General features: G+C 41.9%; 2 protein-coding genes across 3 annotated transcripts in view; both read right to left on the reverse strand.

The window, feature by feature from the left end:
• Positions 1-1,741: 1,741 nt before the first annotated feature.
• LOC119901966 lies at positions 1,742-5,261 on the reverse strand. 2 transcript variants are annotated; one of them, XM_038717779.1, is made up of 4 exons: positions 4,850-5,261; positions 4,293-4,388; positions 3,734-3,828; positions 1,742-3,623 (listed from the first exon to the last, which is right to left on the reverse strand). In XM_038717779.1, exons 1-4 carry the CDS (start codon positions 5,064-5,066, stop codon positions 2,313-2,315), a joined length of 1,719 nt encoding a protein of 572 aa, XP_038573707.1. In that variant the 5' UTR covers positions 5,067-5,261; the 3' UTR covers positions 1,742-2,312. The 2 variants fall into 2 exon arrangements, with proteins under 2 accessions (XP_038573707.1, XP_038573716.1); XM_038717788.1 differs by lacking the exon at positions 4,293-4,388 and having other exon boundaries at positions 4,850-5,243.
• Positions 5,262-5,526: 265 nt separating this feature from the next.
• Positions 5,527-25,145, reverse strand: part of LOC119901941 (R3H domain-containing protein 1-like) — a 45,828-nt gene continuing 26,209 nt past the window's right edge. The window contains 15 exon segments of the mRNA XM_038717741.1: positions 5,527-6,719; positions 6,721-6,962; positions 7,865-7,949; positions 8,190-8,287; positions 9,503-9,659; positions 10,322-10,503; positions 12,069-12,172; positions 14,860-14,993; positions 15,507-15,664; positions 19,302-19,428; positions 19,637-19,996; positions 21,060-21,185; positions 22,193-22,347; positions 22,921-23,190; positions 25,036-25,144. Coding sequence (XP_038573669.1) covers positions 6,642-6,719; positions 6,721-6,962; positions 7,865-7,949; positions 8,190-8,287; positions 9,503-9,659; positions 10,322-10,503; positions 12,069-12,172; positions 14,860-14,993; positions 15,507-15,664; positions 19,302-19,428; positions 19,637-19,996; positions 21,060-21,185; positions 22,193-22,347; positions 22,921-23,190; positions 25,036-25,144 — 2,385 coding nt within the window. The 3' untranslated portion in view covers positions 5,527-6,641.

Genomic DNA, 25,145 nt, shown 5'->3' on the forward strand with positions numbered 1-25,145 from the left:
GTGTAATCATTGTGCATCTCTTTGTGGTTGTTGTGTCTCTTTGTAGTCGTTTTGCATCTCGCTGTAGATGTTTTGACTCTTTGTCTGTTTGTGTCTCTTTGTACTTGATTTACTTTCCATAAAGAAATGTCAACAGTCACTTCAGAGACCCTACCTATGCTCAAAAGGCCTGCTCAGTAATCCATCTATGGTCCAATCAGAGGTTTGATCCCCAGCAGACCCCGCACCCACTTAAACAACCTTGAGAGGCTTCCTTTTCAGGCCTGCTGCTGTTTTTGACCTCCATTATGAAAGTCATTCATGTTTAATATATTCAAAAATGCAATTACCTAATTATACTTTGTGCATAATGAGGAGAAAGAATGAAAAGGGGTGTAATAAAGGACCAGTGTGACCATTTCAGGAAAGATAATTCATGCTTTCTGCTTGTTGACCCTCCTTTCTATTTCACCACAATAACTCCAGCCCCCACCCAAATAACAGATAATTGCTCAAGATGTGCAGCAGAGAGATCTCGGTGTTAAGAGGCAGTGCTCTCTCTGCTTGTCTTTGATGAAGGGTCCTTCTGCTGAAAATGTAATTCCTCCGTCCTCATGGATGTTTTCATTGTATTCTACAGCTTCGGCTTACAACGCCCAGCTCTGCAACCTCTTCCACTATGTTCCTATGGTAACTACCCAGTGTGTGTGTCTGGGAGATGAGTGATTGTCTGTGTTTGTGTGTGTTCATTATGGCAGCGGGGCTTATTTTTACATAATGAATCAATTACAGGGGCTGCGGAGCGAGCTCATTTGAATAATCGCAGAAAACGCTTCCACACAACATGATTTTACTTAGCATCCTTACACATCTCATGTACAGATCAGTATTTCCCTTGGAGAAGGTACAACGCTGTGTGTGTTTGTGTGGAGGAGAGAGGGCGTATAATGAGACATCCAACTGACATCATTTGCCTGCCAATCTGCACCATGCTTGCCAAACCCAGCCTCCGTAATAGCTTCACTGAGCAGGACTATTGCCGCCAGTGTCTCCATTTTTAAATTGTTCACCATATGGGAAAGTGTCATGCCGCCCCCTACTGTCCTGACTACAGCAAAACTAGGATGTATGAGCATTACAGTCAAGCATAGCACATACTAAGTAATAAAAGCCATGCCAACGAATATTTGCAGCTCTATTTAAGTCCCCTCCCTCGCAAAAATGTCTTTTACTGTATTGTTAATTAACATGCATGTTTAAGCTTCACTGTGCATGATGATGTATGTGCTGAGTTTGACACTAGAAACATCTATCTGCTGATGGGGGAAAGTTTCTATGTTTCTATAAATTTGAGTTAAACACCTGGACATACAAGCAGGATTTTGTGCAACTGGTTTGGAGGCAAATTCTGGTTCAGTATAAAATTTACACTAGTTTGATGTGGAGACTTGAAACCTCTAGCACTCATACTCCAAGTATGGACTTTTACATGAAGCAGAAGACATCTCGTGTCCTATTGAAATTAATAATATTTGCATATTAATGGATTCTGTGAAAAAATATGTCAGTCAAAATATATAAATTATTGCAAAGTATTTTTTATATTTTAAAACACTTCTGGAGGGAGTCTTTAAAGCCTCAATGGTGTACATTTACATTTAACTTTTTAAAATGTGTTATCTAGGAGCTTAGATTTTTTGCCATCCATCTGCCATGAAATAGACTAGACTCTAGTTTACCAGGTAAAAAAAAATCAGAGAAACGCCTCAAAGAAAAGGATTTATTGACAAAAATCCGACACAGGGTTATGTAATGAAATAACATTTAAACTCATATAATGAGCGATAAAGTGAGAGTCAAAAATCTCTGGACAGAAGAAAAAGAAGAAATGATTATGTGAGACTAGTTGGCATCTGTCAGTTTTGTTTTTAATTAGCAGCCTATCTGCTGTAATTAAGATGTGAGGAGGTTAATTAAGACTTATCCCTACTGCTGTGAGAACATGGATGGGATTAAGACCTGCTATTTAAAAGGCCTAATTAATAATCAACACATAAACAAAAGGCAAGTTTCACCATAGAAACACAAAGAAACCAAGAGCGTAGTTCTTAAATGTTAGCCCGGAATATGAAATCTAACCGTATGAGTTGAACTCAGGAAACAAAACCATGGCTGTAATGTAACTAAACACTTGTAACAATAACAAAATATAGATGTTGATTTTAGCCAAGAACTGTGCAGGAGCTGGTTTTATGAAGGCAACATGCAGCACAACTGCACCACCTTGTGGTCAGTCGTAAAAGTACATTCATTTTGTTTTTGCTGATAAATTCTCAGTGATTTACAAGAGTGTCCTTTAGTTTCCTAATTCTGTCCTCCACTCCCTTATAGAACCGGTGACTGGAGAATGAAGGGCCGATGATTTTTATGTGAGATTCCTCCAACATATATAGAACGTCATCGTACAGGGAATTCACATAATCGCAGATCTTAATCAGTTTCTTTCTGTCAGGCTGCTCCTCCTCGTCATAGTCGATCTGATGAACTCTTAAGATCGACTGCTGAAACTCCACCAAAGACTTCAGGTTTTCCAAGGCCCCCTGGATCCTAGAGGCCGTCTTGGAGGTTTGCTTCTCGGTCAACAGTATCCGCGTGAGGTCGGTTCCTTCCATATCCATAGTGGATGCATGAAGACCTCTCAAGCATCTATCCAATGCCTTCTTGTGAAATTTTTCAATGTATCTGAATATGTTTGAATCGACCCAGATGCACGTATCCTCAGGATCCTCTGGACAGATTGCACTCACGTCGCCCTCGGAGGACGTCAAGACATCTTTAAGTCCGGTCTGGAGGAGCTCGGCGGTGTAGGCTGAGCTGTTCTGATGCGATTTCTTCAGACGGTCAGTACTGCTGTAGCGGGAGCCCAATTTACTTTCTCTTATGGTCATGGTTGCTGAAATCCTGTCTGGTCTGCTGCTTTTTTGTGTCACATCGTCATCTCCAGGGTTTTTCGCTGATACTCCCTCTGCAGGGAGCAACTCCATGCCTGATAAGGAAGATGCAATCCCTGCATTGATCTCCTCCCTGAATTGTCTGGGGTTGGTTTTTGGTCTATATTCTGTGGGCATTTCGAGCTTGGTCCGAGGACTTTTCTCCCTTATTTCATCACTCTGTGTGTCGCAAAAGCTCCCTGCTGTCAAACTCTCATTGGAAACTTTTTGCCTCAAGGAAGCGTTTTGAGGTTTTGCATTTGAGAGCAGGCTTTGGACTTCAGTTCCCTCACCTGTGGTCTGCAGCGCCGTTGATAAGCTGTTTGAGCTCGCTGGTTCCAGCTTAGTGTTAGAACCGCTGCAGCTTACAGAGCCGACAACCTCATGATGAGATATTACCGTCGGATTAAGAGGAGTTTCTCTTAGTTTGAAGGGAGAAGTTTGGACTGATTGAAGCTGGCTGGCCCTGCAGATGAGGTCCTCTCTCAGGGCCTTGACGGCAGTGAAAGGCCCCTCAATGGTGGCTTTTCTCTGCTCTAGCAGAGGTCGGAAACGTAGCGACCTGTGAGCTGACTGCAGACTCTGAATCAGCGCTGCTTGATCTCTGCCGAATATGGGGAGATTGACCGTAGCCCTGGGTACATACAAAAACACCTGCAGCAAAAACATATTTGATTTAGTGTCTTACACCATTTGGTAAAAATGTTATTGTTATTACTTGATTTTAATCTATACTTTTAAACCACACTGATGGTCATACTTACATCTCTAGTGAAGGGGAACACCGTGAGAAGGTAGTTGTCAGGAAACTCATCGTCAGTCATGATGTGTTGCTGCTTTCGCACCACCCTCTCTGCATCTGCCAAGAGTACTGTACTGTTCTGCTATGGTCTCTTCCCATGTCAACATTATAATGATGCTTGTCATTTCTAGTCATGGACCATGCACGAAGCCTTAAGTCATTATCTACCAGCCTGATGTTGGCTTGCTTATGACAGCACATGACTATGACAAATTAAACCATTCATCAACTAGGCATACATCCAGGCAGCACTTCATGTAAATAAATGTTTGATTTATACTTCACCTGTCCACAAAACATAGTGTGCTGCATAAGTGGTTCCCATGGGAAACACAATTCCTTCCCATGGGAACCAATTATGGCATAAAACAGGATACTTCAACAATGGAAAGTGGATTATGTACAGCACAGTTGGGTTAAAGGTATTTTCATTCCCATTATATTAAGCTCACAGCTAATAAGATTCATTCGCTTTGGGTAAGCGTCTGCCAAATCAGTAAATGTAAATGTAAAATAAATACATGAAAAACCCAGAAGGTTGTTAAACAACACTTGCAGCAGCTCTGAATCTATGTCCAGAAAGACTCTTCTGGCCATCTGGATGCAAAAATATTGGGCTGTTGGATGCAAACAAAAATAACATCTCTCAATATAAGACTGCATTTCCTGATGCATGTAGCCAGAATATTCATATGCTCTTCCTCTTTTTTGAGGCGTCTCTAGCAAAAACCATTACTTTGAATAAAAGTGTGAAATATTAGACATTTGTGTTCCCATTGTCCCAAATGAGCTAGGGGATAATGTCATTTCCTTCCACCATCTTTGTTTGAGGTTTTCAAAGATGGTCGTGTGCCTATGCTTATGCTCTGTGCCTGGAATATAATACATCAAAAGCACAAACTGGAGCTACAACCTAACGTTATTTATTTAAAGTTTTTAAATGGTGTTTTGTTTGTCAACCAACCTGTTTATTGTTGACTTATTAACTTGTACTCCAGGAAGTGGGGACAGCTTTACAGACACACACCATAACTTTAAGCTTGTAGCTTTTGTTTACGCTAACAACCTGTTAGTTTACCTTCAGCTTTGTCAAAAGCGACAAACGCGACCCCGTCCGAGTTGGTGGGATACCTGACCACCTCGACGTCTCCTCCGTGACTTCTCCGGCAGCTTTGGAAATGAATAGTCAGCTTGTCAATCATCCTGCTGGCGGGCAACACGTTAGGCACACCGGACACGACCACCGTCCTGGTTTTGTCCCAGGCGTCGGCCTCCATTTCGCCTTCAGCCAACATGAAGCCGCCTAGCAACGTCCAAACTAACGGCTACTAACGGCAAACGTGCGAAATTTAAACATGCCCGCTGTTGCTACACAGCCACACACACACACAGAGTTACCTTACTGTTAGCTTTTAGTTTCACTTTCCCCTCTGCCTGGAGGTGTAGTTTGCTCACATGTAGTAACACCGTTTGTCCACTAGCTGCCTCCGTTTGTCTACATTTTACTCACTGAGAAAAGGGTTTATTCAAAATGGCTCATTTAGTCTGCTAAGCAAAGCAAATATCTGCATTGCCCAAAAAGGTACAAACGCCATGGCAACATTTTCTAAAGACTTGCCTCATCTGTTGTCCCTCCTCCACCTAAACACACACGCACACACTGAAAGAATATCTTCCTTCAAGAAAACACTTTAATAGACCCTCAAGTTAGCGAACTCATTTGCCTTTTAACTTGGAAAAATGTATGTCAACACGTGTGGTGCAAAGATTTATTAATCAAACCAAAAAACAAAGAAAGAAAGAAAGAAAAGCCACACCAGACACAGAACACCTCATGATTCACACAAACAAAATCCAAAAAAAAAATAAAAATAAAATAAGAAGCCGAGTAGAGTGACAAACTTGATTGCATTTTTCTTGTGCATATAAACATTTTAATTAAATATAAAAGAAAGTGGCCTGGCCGAGTGCAACAAACAGGTACGAGGGGGTTAATAAAAGAAAATCCAGACCCTGTCCAATCAAATCTCCATCTCCTTCATCACTTCAGTGCAAATCCAAAATTCACTGTGTATAAAAGTGATTTTAAATAATTCAGGTAGTATATCTATTATTCAGTGTTTATTATTGTATGGGCTCACAATGTACAAGTGCTGCTGCGCGTTTTTGTTGGGAGCCTGTTATAAGAGAAAGAAGAAACCCATTCTTGTGTACCTAACGGGAAATAAAATGCTGCCCAGCTTTCATGAGTCAGTGACTGGGATCAAGCTCGGACACAGATGACTGAAGTGTTGATGAATATTAAATAAAATAACACACTTGCTGTGATGTCAACGCTCAGTTGAAATGCAGTAATATGGTACAGAGCCCCAATTTCACATGTCTAATTTTCAAAAGTGGGCCCGAAAACATTCTTGAACCAGAAACAAGTAGATTATGTGTACGTTTTACTCGACGTGATGCTGTAAACACTCATGCACCTGCTATTAAAAAGAGCCACAGTGGAGTCACAAACATCTGGTAAATCCCAAAGCTCTCCAAACACGTTCACTTTTGAACAGCAAACTAGGTTTTTAGAATAGAAGGGGGGGCCTCGAGTTGAGCTCAGCAGCCACGGATGCATTTCACAAAGAAAACCAAACTGTTGGGTGGCGCTCTGAGCCCACACAGCACAAACCTGTCGGCCAGAAAAATGATAAAATGAACTAAAACTAAATAAAAGTGAACATTCATTCTTCAAACATTTGATACGTTTTTTTGATTTGGACAGCCTGGGACGTGAACTGAGACAGTCCAGACTGAGGCAGCAGAGGCAGGTGGTTGGATGTGCGTTCATGTGGCGCTCCGTAGGTGCACCGAGTTCTTAGCAGCTATGAGCCGACCTTGTCCGAGTCGCACAGCTCCCCTTTGTGTCTGGTGCTAGTTCTGAGTTTTAAGGTGGCCTGGGGGGGCGCTGTGGTGGAGCGTGGTGCCCGGGGCAGCATATCTGGAGGGTAGCATGGCAAAGATGGAGTATGATGAGGCCAGGTCTCTGCTGGGAGCGTCTCTGGTGGTGTTGCACAGCCTGGGCTGATGGTCCGACAGCCGCTGGATCAATTCGCCCCCTTTGCAGAGCTCTGCCAGGAGGTGGTGGGAGTCTGTACAGCTGATCCCCTCCGGAGGATGTGTCACTTCCAGGATCTGACTGCTCACTGCAGACAAACACAGACAGCGCTGTGAGCAGCAGAGCCAGTAAATAAAACAACTGTCATGGGTGAAGAGTAAACTCAGACCTGCACCATCGGGAGGCTTCAATAAACTGCTGCTGTCAGCTTTAAAGCTTTAGTTGGAAGGGCAGTCAAACCTGCTGCAGTGTGCTCAACCAAAATTATAAAAATACTCTAATTTTGTGTTTTTACTGATTCCTGATCGGTTACATTTTAAAAATGCAAACAGTGTCAGTCTAAAAATAAGGCTGCTTTTCTGATTTCCACAAAGCGTGACATTTTAGAGGCAGCGATGTAATGTTGAACTTTCCACCGACACATTGGGCATACTACCCCCCCTTTTTGATTGTACTAGTGGGATTATTGACAAGAGCACCTGAATAATGCAAAAAGATATCTCGGTGAGTGCAAAAATACGACGGCATATTTGAAATAATCAGCACATTTCTTTCGGCACAATACCGCCGGGGCTGCAGGTTCCACTGCCAGGTGTGAATTCTGCCCTGTCTGTGATTTATTCTGCTTACATTCACAAACAGACGCTTTCTCCACAGCTACGGTGCGCAGCAAGCATATTTTGACACAATAAAAACCTGACGTTATTTCAGTTAATCTGCTTAATAGGCTACACGGCAGCTGAAGTTATCGTGTGAAGCATCTGAACAGTCCTGTGATCTAAAAGCTGATGTTTCACTCGGGACTGCATGCTTTGAAAAACTGTTTGCCTGAGTTCCCATAAGAAACTACATATAAATCACTTTATAATATACCCGAATTCAACTTGGTGCTTCTTTTTGTAGAGGCAAGGTCACATTTCGGTCAGAACCTCTGATGGATTAAAAATGACTGCTGTCTACACTCAAGCCTCCCTCTGGACTTCCTATTACCTGCTTCACCTACACTGAGATCTGAAGACAGAGGTTTTCTGCTGGCCTTCCTCCCATGACCGCTACGCCAAACCCCCAGTGGACCCTGAGGAGACAGGACAACAGTAAGTTTACTTGTGGAAGGCAGGGGAGGGATGTTGGCTGACCTGGAATGTAATATGGGTCATAAATCCTAAAGATACCCCGATATTCATATATCAACACAATGACAACCATTATGTGTAGTGGTTTTAGCAAAACACGTTCCATCTTTTTTCAACTTTTATTGGTGATACTTAAAAGATGTCAAATCAAGTGTAACAAGGAAAGCGTTTGTCTTCCTGACCTGGTGTTTGGCCACCATGTGAGCAGTGTGGATCAGCGGAGGTCTGATGGAGGGTTTGTACTGGAGAGGTTGGCCCAGTAGAGAGTAGTGCGCTTCACCTAGATGTCAGCCAAAACACATACTTTCAGTACAAACAAAAAACTCACCATCTACTATGTTAACTTTTGTGCCGAATAATTTATTTTGAGCAAACTAAAATTTATTTGGTGCTAAATAACAGTTAGGTTATTTCTGATTAGTGCTGTATCTGTAATCCGACTGGCTAGTAGGGATATCGGTACTATGGAAGCAGTGGGAGGTGGTTATATATTTAGTTTTATGAACCTTTAGTCATTTTTTTAAAGGTAGTTGGTCGTTTATTGGCTGGAAACCTAGTCCTCTTGCAAGGTAGTGAGCTAACTTCAGTTAGTTAAGCAGTAGCTGGCTAAGCTAGTTGGCCAATTTCATAATTCCAGCTACAAAAGAGAAAAGGCATTATAATCGTTAATATTGATCCTTAAAAAACTCTTAACTGTAACTGTGCATCTAAAAAGAAATAAAATCTAAGATTTGACAGAGTGTGCTAAATTTCAGTTTAAAAGCATGTTTTAAAAGGTGGCTAATAGTAATTAGTAAGTCAGCTAGCTATATTAATTAATTCAACTCAGGGCTATATACATTTTTATGGGTACTTGTACTACAGAGTAAGTTTATTTTCTTTAAAAGGAACTACAACTTTCATATTAGCCACCTAAGTAAGCTAAGCTTAGTTAGCTACTGCTTATGTGGCAGGGGTTAGCTAGCTACCTCCAAAGAGAGCTAGGCTGCAAGCTAATAAAAGTACAAACTAACTCTATAATTATATTTTATTAGGGTTAAAAAAGAAAAGAAATATGTAACCAAAAGTGCCTGCTTCCCATTCTCTCACTGCTTCCCTACCTCGCTAGCAACAGGTAATCCTAGAAGCAATTGGACTGGAGACAAAGCAGCCTATCAGAAATGACAATTTTCCTATTAGGTATAATTGTGGCAGCTCTAGTGAGAGCGCAGGCTAAATGGAAAACTACAGACCAGGGATGTTGAGAAAAGACAAGAGAGTAAAACTGAGGTTATTATTGTGTGCTCTTGTAGCACGAAATAGATTTTTGTTAGCTCAAATGAAATTTTTCTTTACATGATAGCTGCTCTACAAAATAACGTATCATTGCACACTCTGGATTAAGTATTGATCAGTTGGTAAATGTACCTTTTCTTTAATATTTGTCTGTGAGCTTTTTATGTACAGTCTATGTCTGTGAGTGAATAAACACCCTGGTGGCCCATGCGTCTCTGACCTTGTCCACTGTGGCAGAAAGCTGTAGGGAGCGGCGGGGGGTGGTGGTGCGGGTGCTGGGCCATGACAGGGATGGACGAGATGCCTGATGGGAGGCCCTTGACGCTGGGCGGCTGGCCTGGCGAAGGAGTGAGTGCCGGAGACGAGGGCAAGCTGCTCTACAAACAAGACACCGGCGGTGCGGCGAGAGATTAGGGGGAGGAAAACGATCACTTTCATTTAAAAAAAAAAATAATAAATAATATATATAGCAACCAGGGCTATTTCTCTCTTTGGCAAAGCCATTCTGTTGTTGCTTTAATGTACCATTCGATCCACATTAGTCCCCCTAATGTACCATCACACCCTAATGCTAAGGACTATTTTCTCTTCATTTTCAGGTTACACCAGTGTTGACTTCATTTGCAGAGTCTATTTACTACGACATTTAACCTGCCTGGAGCAGCAGGGAGGCCTGGTCTAGCTCAAGGGGACAATTCCCACGTCACTGTCAGACTCAAACAACCAAAGTAAATTGGCTTTCAAATTGCTTTCTTGTGAGCGTCTTAACTTTCTGACACATACTGGTGTTGTCCTATGTCGCAAACATTACCAGAGTAAATGTATTTTAAAATAATTTGGAAATTGTTGACGTCAAGTTAAACCCTCTGGGCCACTGAGCTAATTATTTTCAAAAGACAACCTCAATAAGGTTATTATAAGGTTGTAAATACAATCTTACACCACAAAAATGCAATTTTATTTCATCCAATGTCTGGGAAGTGGTATTGTTTTGAGGGATAGTCTTTGCCCAATCGATGCACATGAGCAGCGTTTGTACCTGGGTGTTATCTGGAGGCGGGGGGAGCTCAGCAGGCCTGCGGTTGCGCTGGTAGTCGGGGCCCGGGTGTTTGTGGCTGGGCTGTTTCCGCTGGCAGGGGGAGGGGGCCCGGGGCTGCTGGCAGGCGGGCGCTGTCATCTGCAGCATCACCATGCTGCTACCAGGGCCTGGGGGTAACAACCCTGCACACAAACACAAATAAAAAACGAATAAACACAAGCTGAAATTAATGCTGTGCTGACAAGAGGCAAATCAGGTCAGGCAGACATGAGACACTTAATACTACTTATTTTTATTTAACTCATCAAAATAAACTCCTCATTTATGCACCAGACTCACCTGAAAGATTTAACGCGTTTTTGCTGAAAATCTCTTTTTTCAGCACTTTTGTTCAGCGACACACCTCATCAGTGAAAACACCGCTCTCACGCCGTTAGCTGCCGAGCAATTAGGTTTCTAAGTGCCTTGATTATAAGGGCACATCCGTAGCAGCAATAACAGGGTCCATTCCCTTTTCCTGCTAAATCCTCCGCGATGATCCGGGAGATCCAATTATCTTATTAGTTTGTGACGCATGAACGTGACTGATGTGACTTAAAAAAAAAACAAAACAATCAAAAGGTTGAGAAGCAAATGAACTACAAAAATGACAATATATTTCCAGCTAATTAATTCCTGTTTACATAAAGCTCACATTAGGTGGAAATCATACTGAAAACTTTGCACAACGGACGCCAATGTTGATTTATGAATTATTGCCCAACAACAGTAGCAAGGACACTGGATATTTGGACTTAATCTGCAGATTATTTCTGGCCCCGGCCTAGCCAATTAAAAATGTTTACTGGTGACGCTGTAGGTGAGGCCGCAGCGAGACCTTCATCTGACCTCATTACTGGTGGGCTGGAAATGATGGCTCCCTCCATTTCTCTCCCATAATAATCAGACATGAATAATAAAGGTCATTAGTAAGGAGACTGCCCCACCTGGGCCTCTGGACAGCGATTCGTTGAGCCCTCGTCAGGCCAATACAAAACAGGCAGTGCACGAAAAGATGGGTTATTTTTATAGTTTTAAACTTCTAATTTGATATTTATGAGTCACTTTGGTAGTTTCATCTAATTGTTTCCCAGGCGATATTAGCTGCCCCTTATACTCCTTTAATGTTTGACGGTCTTGTATTGAACAGCAAACATTTTGCTGTCATGCCTGTAAGATACACTCTTCACTATAATCAGGACAAATTAAGCAGAAAATATTTCTTTAGGAGCAAGTCACTTTTAATATTTTGACTGAACGTTTGCAGTGGTCGACCCACTGGCGGTTTAACCTGCGCGCAGCTCAGGAGGAAGGTGGAGGTGGATGTGCAAATCACTTTCACTTATCTGAACTCCAGGGAGCTGTCATCATCACGCCTCACTCTTTCTCATTTTGAAAATCCAGAGTGTAAATCTAATCATGCGTCTGAAGCACATACAATGGCAAAGTAAACCCGGGGAAAATTATTTCATTAAGAAGCCCGGGTCGAAGCTATGGAGGAATACATTCTGCGGTTATTGACACTGAGAGATGGGGAAAAATAAAGAATGTCGGAGCATTGGCAGTGATGGGGAATCTCCAGGGCGGCTAATGTCAGAGACTGAAAAGAGAATATTCTCACTTTGCTGCGTGATCAAACTGCAGATTGCTGTTTGAATCTAGGCTTCGGACTGTTTTACTGTGGTTCGGTGGTGGTGGGGGGGCATACCTGCATACTGCTGGCCTGGGTGCTGCTGGGAGACGCAGGGAGACGAGGTCTGAGGAAACTGGAGCTGCTCCATCATCTGGGCAGGCAGGAAACTCACTGTTGAACTGTGAATGAACACACACAGAGTAAACCAAGTGTCTTATTACAGGGCTTCTGAAGGGTCCTAGTTGAAGTGGAAAAAGACTATTTTAATACCACCTTTTTCACAGTCATACTGACCAAAGTATAAAAGAAATAAATGAAAATCAGTAGTGAGGATAAGACCTTGACTTATTTACCAAGTGCATCAATTTATTTGACATTTAAACCACATTTTTGGCATAAAACTAGACTAAACTAGACCTGCAACCATTAGTTGATCTATCGAAAAATAGAAATTACTCAGCAATTATTTTGATTATCGTTTAAGTCATTGTTCAAGCAAAGACGGCAAATATTTCATGGTTCCAGCTTCTCAAATGTGAAAATTTGTTGCTTGTCATTATCTTACAGTGTAGTAAGCTGTGAATATCTCTGTCTATCTCTCTCTAAGTAATTGTAATGGTCAGTTTTTATTATTGCCCCATATTGTATCGACCAAACAACTGCTCTAAAAACTAATCAGGAAATGAATGGACAATAAAAACGCTTGTTAGTTGCAGCCCTAATAACAATAATTCCTAATAATTTCCTTAACTAATCATTAAACACGACTTGGACTTGGATAAGCAGCAGAAAATAGATGGATAAAGATGAAATAAGGTTTAAATGTTGCCAAATTTGTCAGCGGAAGTGCTGAAAACAACCCCAAAAAGTGTCCAGCACGATGCTCACACCTAAGTTGGCCGTAAAAGTGATTAGAAAAAAATCTTAATAATCACTTCTAAACCAGCACAGACGTAAATCTCCGGGAGCTCTGAGATCTTAACGCTGCAGTTGGGGTATTAAATTTGGAATTTAACTTTAAGTCCATCTGCAAAATAGCTGTGCTCTGCTCTGTAAGCAACCTGCCTGCGGGGACTCGTGTACAGCTGGTGAAAAAGCAGGCTGCAGGTGGACAGCTGGTCCTCATGGGAGAAGACTGAGCCGTTCGAACACTGCCGCATAAATCATTTCCACACTGACTGCCCTACTAAAGCAGCCTCATTTTACAGCTGGGACAATGAGAGAGTGACCTCTCCTCGCATGTGTGTGTGTGCGTATGTGTGTCTTTACATTGTTCTTCGGCAGGTGATGACTGCATACATGGCTGTGTTCATGTTTGTTACTTATACGAGTGTGCACAATAGTCCCAGCAGTGCTCCACTCACCGGTAGCCAGATTGATTGGGTCCATGGAGGAGCAAACTAATTACATGTTTTGCTTTCTGTGAGCTAGTTCTATCAATCAGCTTATAATGAGAGCAAGCACAGAGCTGCACACTACTTCACACCAGCAGAGTAATGGAGGAAAATGACTAAAGCTCTTTGAGAGGGCGACAGAGTCGACATTCATCAGCTATAGGCAGACCCGCTTCACCAAAAGCATCGTAGTAATAACTTCATTTTTTCCCCCACAGTGAACAAAGATGACCTTGGCTCGGAGGTGCTTTGGGGATTCACTCATCAGGCCTGTTAGATCTATAAATAACAGGCACCTTCAGGAGTGAGAAACAGCATCAAGTACCTGCAAATCAGTTTCTGGGACAAAGCATATCTACAGGCGAGCTAATGATTGAATCTAAACTCGATTAAAGCACCTTCAGCTATTAGAAGCTGTCATTATAAAAAGGATGAACATAAATCACAGTAAGTTTATTATCTGCGTAAACATGACTTAAGTTAATTTTGGAGAAAAAGGCTGAACCAGTAAACACGATTAACTGTGTTAACGTTTTAGACAGCTCCTTTAGAATAATTATTAAATGGATCGATGTAAACTGAATTGTTCAAGAAATCATTTTAATAAAAAAATTTTATTATGCCCTCATATCAACGTATTGATGTGAATGTAAACTCTCAACTAGTTTGTATAAAAAATAATAATAAAAAAACTTTTACCAATCTATAAACTATTTCAGACCTGCTACCTGAAATAGGATGCCCAAGCACTTCTCCCCTCTCCCCATAAATAATAATAATAACAACAACAACAACAACAAATAAAACTCCCTGGTTCTACATGGATCACATGGGGGTCTTTTTTCAATCAAAGCGCTGAATTTCACTGAAAGGTGATGAGTTTGCTGCCCTGTATTTATTTTAATTAAAGATTTAAAATGTTCATATGTTTTGTTAAAAGTACACCTCATTTTACTCACGCTGTGTGGGTAATATTGTCTCTGGCAAAAATCTATAATAATCAATAATCCTCAAGTTCATATCGGCTGATGGCAATTCTTCCAAGATTTGTCAGCTTAATTGTTTATCTGGCTGGATAACAGACTCATTAAAAGCCACGAAGAACACCTGATTAGTAAACTGAAGATGTTTCTCTGCTGCTATTAAAAAGACCATTATTGATTCTAGCTTTATAAATGAGTTTAATAATTGTGATACTATTATAAATAAACAGCTTCTTTATCCACCTTCAAGCTTCTCAACTACCTCTTCTCTGACCACATCTAAATATAGTACTTATGTCAGAGTATGTATGTAAATTGAGTGTATGTGTTTATTCCAGTACACTGGTCTCTCTTGGTGCTGGTACAGTGCATACATCTCTATTCAAATCTGAAAGAAAATAACCTAATATATCAAAGAATGATCCTTTATCATTACTTTTGTCAGACAAGAACATGTGTAGAGCATCTGTGTTTAATCTGAGCGAGTACCTCATAGTGGTGTGCTGGTTAGGGGGGAGCAGGCTGTAGCAGGGCTGCATGCCAGCAACAGCCATTGCCCCCTGTCCCGGCTGACAGGACACAAACACTGGCTGCTGGTACGTCTGTGGTGGTACAGAAACCTGCTGCAGAAAAAAAAGGAAAAGATAAACAGATCAGAAAAAATGCAAATGCGGCCACAAAATACAGAAAGCTGGCTTTATTGGCTAATTCCAGCACACACACAAAACTGTAAGTGCCTTTTCAGAAGGTCTGTCATTTGCAAAAAAAATGCCAACAGATATTATTAAACTTATCTGGATCAAAAGCTATGAAATCTTAAACGCATCAGTTGCTATGAATACCACTGTAGGAGTTCTCGTACTTTTGTATTTTCCATAATATTAAGGACAAATAACTCGAAAGTCAACAATGGCATTCTCTTCTAATATGAAGCGCACGCTTTTATTTTTGAAGGCCTCTTCTCTTCCTGTGTCTTGAGAAGAATGTAGAGCCACTAGCAGCAACAATGGTGTCAAGAACAGCAAGTTTCATTCATAACAAAATTAACTGAGCACGCTTTTTCATTTTTAGACTGGGAATAATAATCTGACGCAGACAGGAGGAAAGCCCGCAGAGGCGTCTCATCGTCACAATACCTGATAAGACTGCATTGGAGGGTACTGGACCATCATGCCTTGCATCTGGTTGCCCATATTGCTTTGCTGGTTGCCGGTGAGAGCGAGGTTGGGATTTGGCTGCACGCCCACTATGGTCTGGTAGCTGGACGCTGGGTTTGGCATCACGGCTTGGTGCACTGAGGCAAAATGAGAAAGGCACAACGCTGTGACCGAATGAAAAGAGACTCCTGATGGGAACACGGTGATAATAATGAGAAAACACTGCAATTAATATTCATGATTCCTGTGCAACATAGCTAAAGACGCCACTCATAAAAGCTTGGTTATCAAGATTTTACAAGGAAATAGTCTTTTATTGATCTTAAAGGGAAATTTGATTTTCATCAGAAGGAGAACATAAGAACAAGCAGCAGATTGTGGAAGTCGGGGGTCGGCTCGCAGAGTTGAGCTGTTACAGCTAAGCAGGTTTGAGGCACTTGGAATAAATGAGAAAGTCAGTAGATTTGATTTAGCCTGGGATGGTCTGAACCTGTAACCTGACTGGCTGGGCCACTCCCTCTGCCTGAACAAAGAAAAACAAATACAAGTTCCACTTCCGAGTCATTACGTTCAGGAGGTAAACAGAAAATGGGATTCTACAGCACTTGTTAAAAACACATTTAGAGCGCCCGAAGAAAATGACACCCAAAAGACGACGCAAAGTCACACGGATCTGTCCGTTTCCCCCGAATGGCCTGAAATGGCGGCGCTTATTCCTAGCCGGAGGGAGAAATCAGACGCTTAAATGTCAAGGTGACAAAAAGAGACATTTGAAAATACTGTCCCTCGCGACGCACACACATGTGGTAATCCAAGTGACAAAGGAGAGGACGTCCTTTTGTGAAGGTGTCTTTACAGTCTGCCGCCCTGGGAGAGAAGTACAACTAGACAATGAGTGCGCTCCGCGAGGAACAGACAGGGGGAGGACTATTTTTATCCACCCTCCTCTCCCACCTTCACTTACAAACCAAGCATGAAATGGCTATAATATCAAACGCACCCGATTTTATTCCATTCCATCAAGCAGCAGATGAGGGACGATTGTGATTTCTCTACTTAGAAAATTCCTTCAGTGGTGGATAATGACCAACTGTCCCTTTATCATAAGTGTCGTTCACCATCGTGCTTTCGGAGGATGGACGGTTTTTATGCACATTAGGGATTAGAGCCGTCCGGTGAGGAGGAGGCCAATTTGAGTCTTTGCGTTGGGTGCACACAATGTCCGTCCACATGATGACTGTATGATGCAGGTGAGGAGTGAGGGGCTGAAAAAGAGACCGGTTCACTGTGAGATTCATAGAGGCCTCTCAGACAGCGTCCCGGCCCCGCATCCCGCCTCTCAGGCTCAGTACGCTTCCCCCTCTTTGGTTAAAAAACACAACAAAAAAACAAAACCTCCCGGAAAAAACCTTGAGACGCTGAAAACCGAGCAAATTAAAATGGAATCCAGTCTTGAAAGGCTCAAACAAAATAAAAGACAGCTGCCCGGCCTTGTTCAATCCATAACAGACCCTGTAGAGTTTATCTGCAGCGCCCAATGTTTTAGCCCGGCTCTCTGCATTTGGTTCATGTACTGTTTTTAAACTGTTTGCAAGTACGAAAGTTATTTTTTAATGTCACTTTGATTGAGAACATTCTGCCATATTTTTCTAGAAATTACATTTAGTTTATACTACGATTAGGGTTTCAACTCATTTTCATTATCGACTAATCTGCTGAATTCAGCAGGTAGGGAAGAAGATAGATTAAGATTATAGTTTCCCTGAGCCCAGAGTGGCATCTTCAAATTTCTCGTTTTATCTGTTCTAAAACCCAAATAAAGATAGATAGATAGATAGATAGATAGATAGATAGATAGATAGATAGATAGATAGATAGATAGATAGATAGATAGATAGATAGATAGATAGATAGATAGATAGATAGATAGATAGATAGATAGATAGATAGATAGATAGATAGATAGATAGATAGATAGATAGATAGATAGATAGATAGATAGATAGATAGATAGATAGATAGATAGATAGATAGATAGATAGATAGATAGATAGATAGATAGATAGATAGATAGATAGATAGATAGATAGATAGATAGATAGATAGATAGATAGATAGATAGATAGATAGATAGATAGATAGATAGATAGATAGATAGATAGATAGATAGATAGATAGATAGATAGATAGATAGATAGATATCTATCTATCTATCTATCGAGAGAGAGTTTATTATAATGTATGTCAAAGAAAAGCAGCAAATCCTCACATTGGGGAGGCTGAAACCAGAGAATGAACGATAAATTGACTAGACAAATCTATTAATCAACTAATAATTTCAGCTCTGTGTGCAAGTATAATTGAAATTTTGGAGGTTTCCATCATTCCATAAAAGAAGAAAGGTGCTTTTGTTTCATGTTACTTCCACTGAAAGTAATATTTGTCACATTTTCTTTCCAGCAATGATGTTCAGTTTGTCGTACAGTGTCAGAGAGCCTTTTAATAAACTGTAGCAACATCATCCAACAGTAAAGAGGGAGGAAGACAAATCCTTCAATCCCTTCACATATAATACAAGCTGCTTTCCTAGAATGACCATGACTGAAGCCAAAGCACTGAGGTGGCGGTGGCTGTCTGATGCAAGTGAGCGGAAACTCACCGGCTGGGCCATCAGAGAATTTCCACTGATAACTTATTTATTACATGTGCAAGCCACACCACAGTATCTTCACCTTTAGCTGGTCGTATATATTGTTGTTTTTATAATTAATGCAAAAACAGAAGGGAAACGAGGCACTGAAGTAATTTTTTTGGGCTCCCTGAAAAAATAATTGCTGTCCTTTGCCTTTGTAGGTCAGCTTCATTTGTCTGCTGCCTATTCTGCAGGTCCCCAGCAGGGAAGCCGTGTTTGCAGCCTACAGATGACAGAATAGTGCCGCAGCCACTTACAGAGACGTGTGTGCACCAGTGTGTTCGTGTGTGTGTGTGTGTGTGACACAATCGAGCTAACGTTACATCCAGTTCAGTGAGAGAGTATGTGTGTGTGTGTGTGTGTGTGTGTGTGTGTGTGTACGAGCGTGTGTGTGAGAAAGACCAAGCAGGAGCTAACAATCTCAACTCCTGTGGTGAAGGCAACCCCCCCCAACAAAACAGAAACAGAATAATCAAGTGGATGACTCCCGGAGAGGAAAGACAGGGAGTAATATTTGTCCTTCAGTAGAGCTACTGGACCGCGGCTGACATAGCTCCCTTGTGAAGAAACACACAAGAACAACAACAACAACAAAAAAAAAAATACTATCCAAGAGCTGAAAGAAGGAAGTTAACAAAGCCTCTGATATTGTATGACTTTTGATGCAGCTTTGCTCGTGACAACATGAAGTCTGAGAATTCAAGGAAAAATCGGTTGCTTCACATCAGAGGCTGCAGACCTTATTCATTAAAACATACTTTGATTCGTCTTTAGATCCATCATGCAACTATTTCAAAGCCTTACTTGAAAAATTTGAAGCTTTTGGTTTATCACTGTAATCTGGAGAAGTAAAGGGTAACCTGTTTTATAATTTATATAAAGTGTTTTTCATCCAAACAACTTTTCATTTAATGACAATTTAAGAGTAAAATAGACTTTTCTTTTTTAAAAACAGGGTCTTGATTTCATCTTTAACATGTTACACCGCTGAAAAATCAAGCATGACACAAACTATCAGCCAAATGTTCTTTTAAGAAGATAAAGCAATTCAACAGTTTTCTTTAAAATGACCGTGTTCACACCTTGTTGCTGGGGCAGGTTTTGGCTCTGAGGGCAGTTATAGGTCAGTGGGTTGACGGGGGGCCGGTAGTGCTGCTGCTGGCTGGAGCAGTGGGGGTGGTGGGCTGAAGAGCAGTAACACGAGGACATCTGTAAAAAAAAGCATAACACGAATTTAATGACTGCACGACACATCGGCAGTCCCATTTAAATCCACTTCACAGCAACAGGAGAAATGACGGATTAGTCATAAATGTGGTTTCCACTGTAGGGGTGACTCATGACTGAGGCCTACAGACAAATGAGCACATTTTGAAACAGTTATGAGCAGCCAGCATGATTTTAGATGCACACGTACCTGCTGGACAGGTTGCTGGATGTAGGTGTGTTGCTGGAGTAGCTGCTGGTTCAGCGTGGACCCAGGAAAAGCAGCGGGGCCCGGGGTGGAGCTGGGATATGCATGGTTGGGGCCAGGGGTCGGGAGCGGGACGTGCTGACCCTGCAGCACCCCTGGGTGCCCTCCCGATGGCCCTGCCATCACATAGCTAGCAACCTGCTGCTGCTGCTGCTGCTGCTGAGCTCCCTGCAGTACCACAGAGGAGGGGTGGTGGTGGTATACAGTCGGATAGTGGCGGGCGTCCGGAGCTGAAGCCCCACTTTCGCTGGCCGGTTGCTGCGCCAGAGTCATGTGACTGAATTGGGAGTTCAGGGCGTCAGACTGTAGAGAAAATTTAGTGTTAAACTTTTAGGTAAACACCACCAGATACACAAAAGATATAGCGCAGAAGGGCACTGACAATCAGAACATAGCAATTTAATCATTTAATCTGCTCCGAACATGGATCAATAGAGTCAACCTCCAGAGACAGTCGGCTGATTTCTAAGCTAAGTGCTAAATCAAAGGCATTTGCTAAACTAGACTTAGCTTGAAGGTTTAAACAAATGCAAAAGGTTAAAATCTGACCCAGGTCTGCGGAGACTAGCAGAGAATAAAGTGAACTATTTATCTGCATCACCACGGCACGCCAGTTCAGGTCATTTCTGACAAGTTGTTGGAAAAAGTGTAGTGTTTTTAGTCATGGATTATTCAGCGCCAACATCTGGTGATGAATTAAATATTAATGGAACTTTCCACAGGCATAATTAGTCACAGAGGCATGTCTTTCACTAAAACCAGGTCAGAAATGAGGTTAAGTGAATGCATGATCTATATGTGGGGAATGGCTCCTGCTGGATTTAGATACACCTTTCCACCAAAAAAACCTAAGTGAATAGTAAAACTGGAGTAATAATAAGGTTTATTTTGAGGTTTGGTGACGCTCTGCACGATTTTACATACCATTAACAAACACTTTGCTAAGCTAAACCTCCGGACTCACTGAAGGTGGACACCAAACTCTACTTGGCAAAAATCACAATTTAAATAGGAAAATATTTCTGGTAACACACATATGTTACATCCTTTTAACGTGTGTGTGGGAAATAATGCAGCTACATTATATATATATATATATAAAATCACATAAGTGAATTTATTAAAGGAGCTCAATAGAAGGCACATAGATACAGTACGAAGACCTGGGTCAAAATAGAGCTCAGAGCATTTCTTTAGCCCGACACAAGCTGAGCAGAATATCTGGACATCTGTGTCAGAGTGTAATTTATTAATTTAACTGCTCAGACAAAAAAAAAAGTCTATAAATATACTCTTAATGAGCCATGTCTGACAGGAGATGGAGTGGGGAGTAGGAATATTAATATGGAAGGAAGAAGTTCTGTACCACAGTGTACTGTTGGTTAGGACAGACTGGCAGGAACTGAGAAGGAGGAAGAGGAGGAGGAAGAGAGTACGAGACCGTTGGGTTGTGGACAGGCTCAGAGGACAGCTGGAGAGGAGGACAGATCGGCTGAGGAGGGAAGGGAAGAAGAAACGGACAGAGGGAAAGGAGATGAGACTGGACGAAGGAGGAAGTAAAATGGTGGGGAGCCTCAAACGACCATTTGATAAGCCGGTCGGTCACATAGGCAGCTTACAGTATATTTAATAAATAAAATAGATAAATTAATAATAAACAATGGGCCCTTGATTTCAACAACTGATGCTGGTAGATTTGAGCTAACATTAGCTTGGTCTCTATCTGACTTTTTAATGTTTCAAGCTGATTTGATTTAAAATTAGAAAGTGGATAACTGTGGATAACCATGACCTGGATGACTGAGAATCTTCATAGACAAAGTAAGAGAGTCTTAAATACGCACTTGATGGCTACATACATGTTATCACGGTAGAAGACTGAGGTCAAAGCTCACATGTTTCAGGCAAAAAAGGAAGCTAGCTGATAATCCATCTAGAACAGTGCTTCTCAAAGTGGGGCACGGGGGTCCTTAAGGGGGGTTCCAGGGAGTCCCTTATTTATTTATTTGTTTTCATTATAATTCCATCCATAAGTAATACAATGAGAGAATGTATAATTACTTGAGTTGTGGGTTTCATACACTTTCTGTAATGTAACACCTAAAAGCAAAAATCTTATCAAATGGGGGTCTGTGGTCAATTTGTGTCAATTTGGGGGTCCTTGATGTGAAAGAAATTGAGAACCACTGATCTAGAAGACATAGAAACAAAGAAACAGTATTGTTCTTGTGTTGTATTACAGTGTAGAGCCACTTACTCCTAGTATTATAAGTAAAAATGTATGACCAGACTTGTACCATAACCCTATTTAACTGCTGAGCTTACATCTTTGGACAAGCAACACAGTGGCTCCCAGGCCTTGGAAATAATGCTAGTTTACTTCTGTAGGCATCCTTACAATTCATCTTATTCAGTAAGCTTCTTAGGATAGAGAACATTACAAAAAAACACTGTGCACTACATGAATTCACTTTGAAAAAGAAAAAAAGTCCCACTGACCTGGGAGTGGAGGTGATTGGTTGGCTGCTGCTGTGTTGGGGCAGGGATTGGCTGCTGTGGGGTTTTCCCCTGCTGTGGGTTCCTGCCACCAGCGGGGCCGACAGTGGCCGGGTTATAAACCACAGCGCTGCCATCGGGGTGGATGAAAGGCTTGCCTGTCAAATTAAATTCATAAGAGAGCATAAAACCACAGTGATATGAGCTGTACACAATCTAAAAATTCAGCATCACACAAAAGGAAACACATGGATTACGCTCCTCATGACAGGGAAGGAGACGCCCAAACATGGTCCATGAGAGAAGAGTCAACAGGAATAAAACAACCTTGGCATCACTTGAAGTTCAGTTTGTAGCTCAAAAGTATACAACTGTGTGTTCGGCCCATGATGAATATTTACAGATTCCTCCCATCTGTTCAGTACATTTTGATCAGCATGCTTTGGTCTGACTACTAATTTGACAGACAAACCGAGTGCAGCCCCATGCCAACCTGTAATTCTGTCCCCAAGTCATGAATATTCATTAGAGTAAACCATAAAATTGCAAGACAGGAACATTTATTATTTTGGGAAAATTTTACTTTGATTTTATGCAGTAGGTTGAGATTGGGGTCACCGCCCTCGAGAAAGAAATTCTGTGCCTTTGTGTGATTTTTGATCTGGTGAAATGGAGTTTCCAAACAGAAATTCTGGCTTTTCATCTTCACACGGAGGCACCGTACCACCCACCTGTGTGTGGGTTGACCAGAACGCTGCCGGGTGGTATCCCTGAGGCTTCCAGCGGCAACACATAATAGTTTGTTACGTCTGTAGCTGGTGGTAGCTGCGGGGGTGCGCTCTTGATCATCTCCGGGTGCCCAGAGCCTCTACTGTCAGCAGCCGGATGGATTAAAGGTGCGCCGGGGATGCTGGACCAGGACGGGGCTGAAATTGGGAGAGGCAGCTGGGGACGGGACAGCGAGCTGGACGAGGAACCGACGCTACTGCATGATTCTGAACCTGAGGAAAGGCAGAACAAAGAGGTCATCATCTCCTGCCTACACATCCTTTGAGAGGAGGAGCATTTAGTATGTCTTATTCACAAGGGTGGAAAGAGTTGGTGGTGATAATGAAGCAGTCGTGTCTCTTGCTAATAATGCAACCTCTCTTGTGGCTGAATTGCATTCTGGTCTCTGAAGGCAACTGTTGATGGAAAAATTGGTGTCTCTGCACCGTCTGTGATGGATGTCTTCCCTGGATAATTACCCAGTGTCGTGCAAAATGGTGAATGCGCAAAGGAGCCCTTTATTTCAGGGAGGAGGGACTGGCATCATAATCTGGCATTCAGGATTTTGGATGGCTGCACACTTTAAATTTCCTTTTTAAATTCAGGTTGCTTGAGTATCCAGATCCTTTGCTTAGGTAGCAATACAACAATACAAAAATACTCTACTAAATAATTTCACTAACATACAGAAGTATTCAGCAAAACGTTCTTAAAAACGACAACTAGAGCGGTCAAATAAATGTAGTGATGGAAAAATATTTCCCTCTTAAAGGCTGGGGAGGAAATGGAAATACTGAGGTACACTACAAGCACCTCAACACTTTACTTATTTACATTCCATCACTGGATTCAGACGAAGTGAGGTTTGTGACTTTGGACCAAAAACTAATATCATAAAGACAGAAACAATAGACTTTTCTTTTCAGATGACATATATAGGCTATCCAAGTTCAGCCTGTTGCAAGGAAAGATCATTTGAGGGCTTAGGAGAAGGGCAAACACAGGAGAACACGGCAGCACAGGCAAGATGTCTCCTCGACTTATAGTCCCAAAACACCAAGTGAGGGCAGCCAGCCGCCTCGTAAACAACTTAAAAAACTGCTCAGGCAAGAAGCCTGCTGCTGCTACCACTCTGTGAGAAAAAGAAAAAAAGAGATTGACAAAAAATAGAAAAATGCCAGACGGAAACAGCGGCAGGGAGCGAAATGGAGAGCAGAGGCCAACCAAGAATTTCTGTCCTGCACTCGCTGAGATAAAGAAGGCAAACCGGCGGTGAAGAACACGTTTCATCTAATCTCAGCCAGTCAAGTTACAAATGTATCATATTGTGGAGTAAGCACCTGCAGTTGGAGAGCAGTCCTGACTTCATCTGGGTGGCGTGCGTGGCACTTCCCGGCGCTTAGGCTTATACATTATGCAGCAACTCCTCACTGCTAGGTTTTATACTACTGCTGCTACAACACTTTTTAAGAGCCTCTTCCATCACCATGTTGCTGTATGGTAATCAGTTTTGACAGCTGTCCAGCTACAGGGTGGCCCACAGACTTTTATTGACCACGGCAGGACAACAAACACTTGTTCTGATAAGACCTCAAGTGCCCCGAATGCCAGCGGACTTTGCTCGGAGCTTAATATGCAAAATGCCTATTCTTGTTCCCCATTCACCCAGTGTACTGTCTAATTAGCACATTTTTCCTCTTCATGCTGGGACACAGCACTTGTCTATTTGACTGACTGAATACATTACATGTTCGACCCAAGTGAGAGACATTTTTGAAAAGAGAGCTCTCTCCATCTACATTCACAAATTTACCTGTGCGACGTAATTGGCCTCATTTTAGAACAAGAGCAGTAAGTCACAGAAATAGCTTAATCGGATAAACAAGATGATAGTTTTTACTCGCAAAAACAATTCATTAAACACTTGTAATTAAAGTATTGACTATTGGCTTTATTTTGTATTTCAGGCATTTAAAACAAACTGAGGATATTCTGAGGAAACTGCTTCTAGTATCTAAACATTGTAGGACAGCTGTGTTACACAGCCCTAGTCCATCTCCCGCCCTCCCTCCTCTTGCCTGTTTTGGAGAGCCTTCCGGTGCTCTTGCTGCTGGCCGTGCTGTCCCCTCGGACGAGGCCGGGCGAAATGCCGCTGAAGCTGCTGGCCTTGGTGATGGCGGGCCGGGGG

This window comes from Micropterus salmoides, unplaced genomic scaffold (assembly GCF_014851395.1).
Source record: "Micropterus salmoides isolate LMB-PRFRI ecotype aquatic unplaced genomic scaffold, ASM1485139v1 Ms_hic_scaffold_1, whole genome shotgun sequence".
Lineage (NCBI taxonomy): Eukaryota > Metazoa > Chordata > Actinopteri > Centrarchiformes > Centrarchidae > Micropterus > Micropterus salmoides.

Excerpts from the sequence above, each read along its gene's own strand:
- LOC119901966 (XM_038717779.1), bottom strand. The coding sequence starts at position 5,066 with ATGTTGGCTGAAGGCGAAATGGAGGCCGACGCCTGGGACAAAACCAGG. Across the intron at positions 3,829-4,292 it reads CAACCTTCTGGGTTTTTCAT|ATGCAGAGAGGGTGGTGCGA; the intron begins GTATTTATTTTA and ends TACTCTTGGCAG. Across the intron at positions 3,624-3,733 it reads TGTTCCCCTTCACTAGAGAT|GTGTTTTTGTATGTACCCAG; the intron begins GTAAGTATGACC and ends TTTTTGCTGCAG.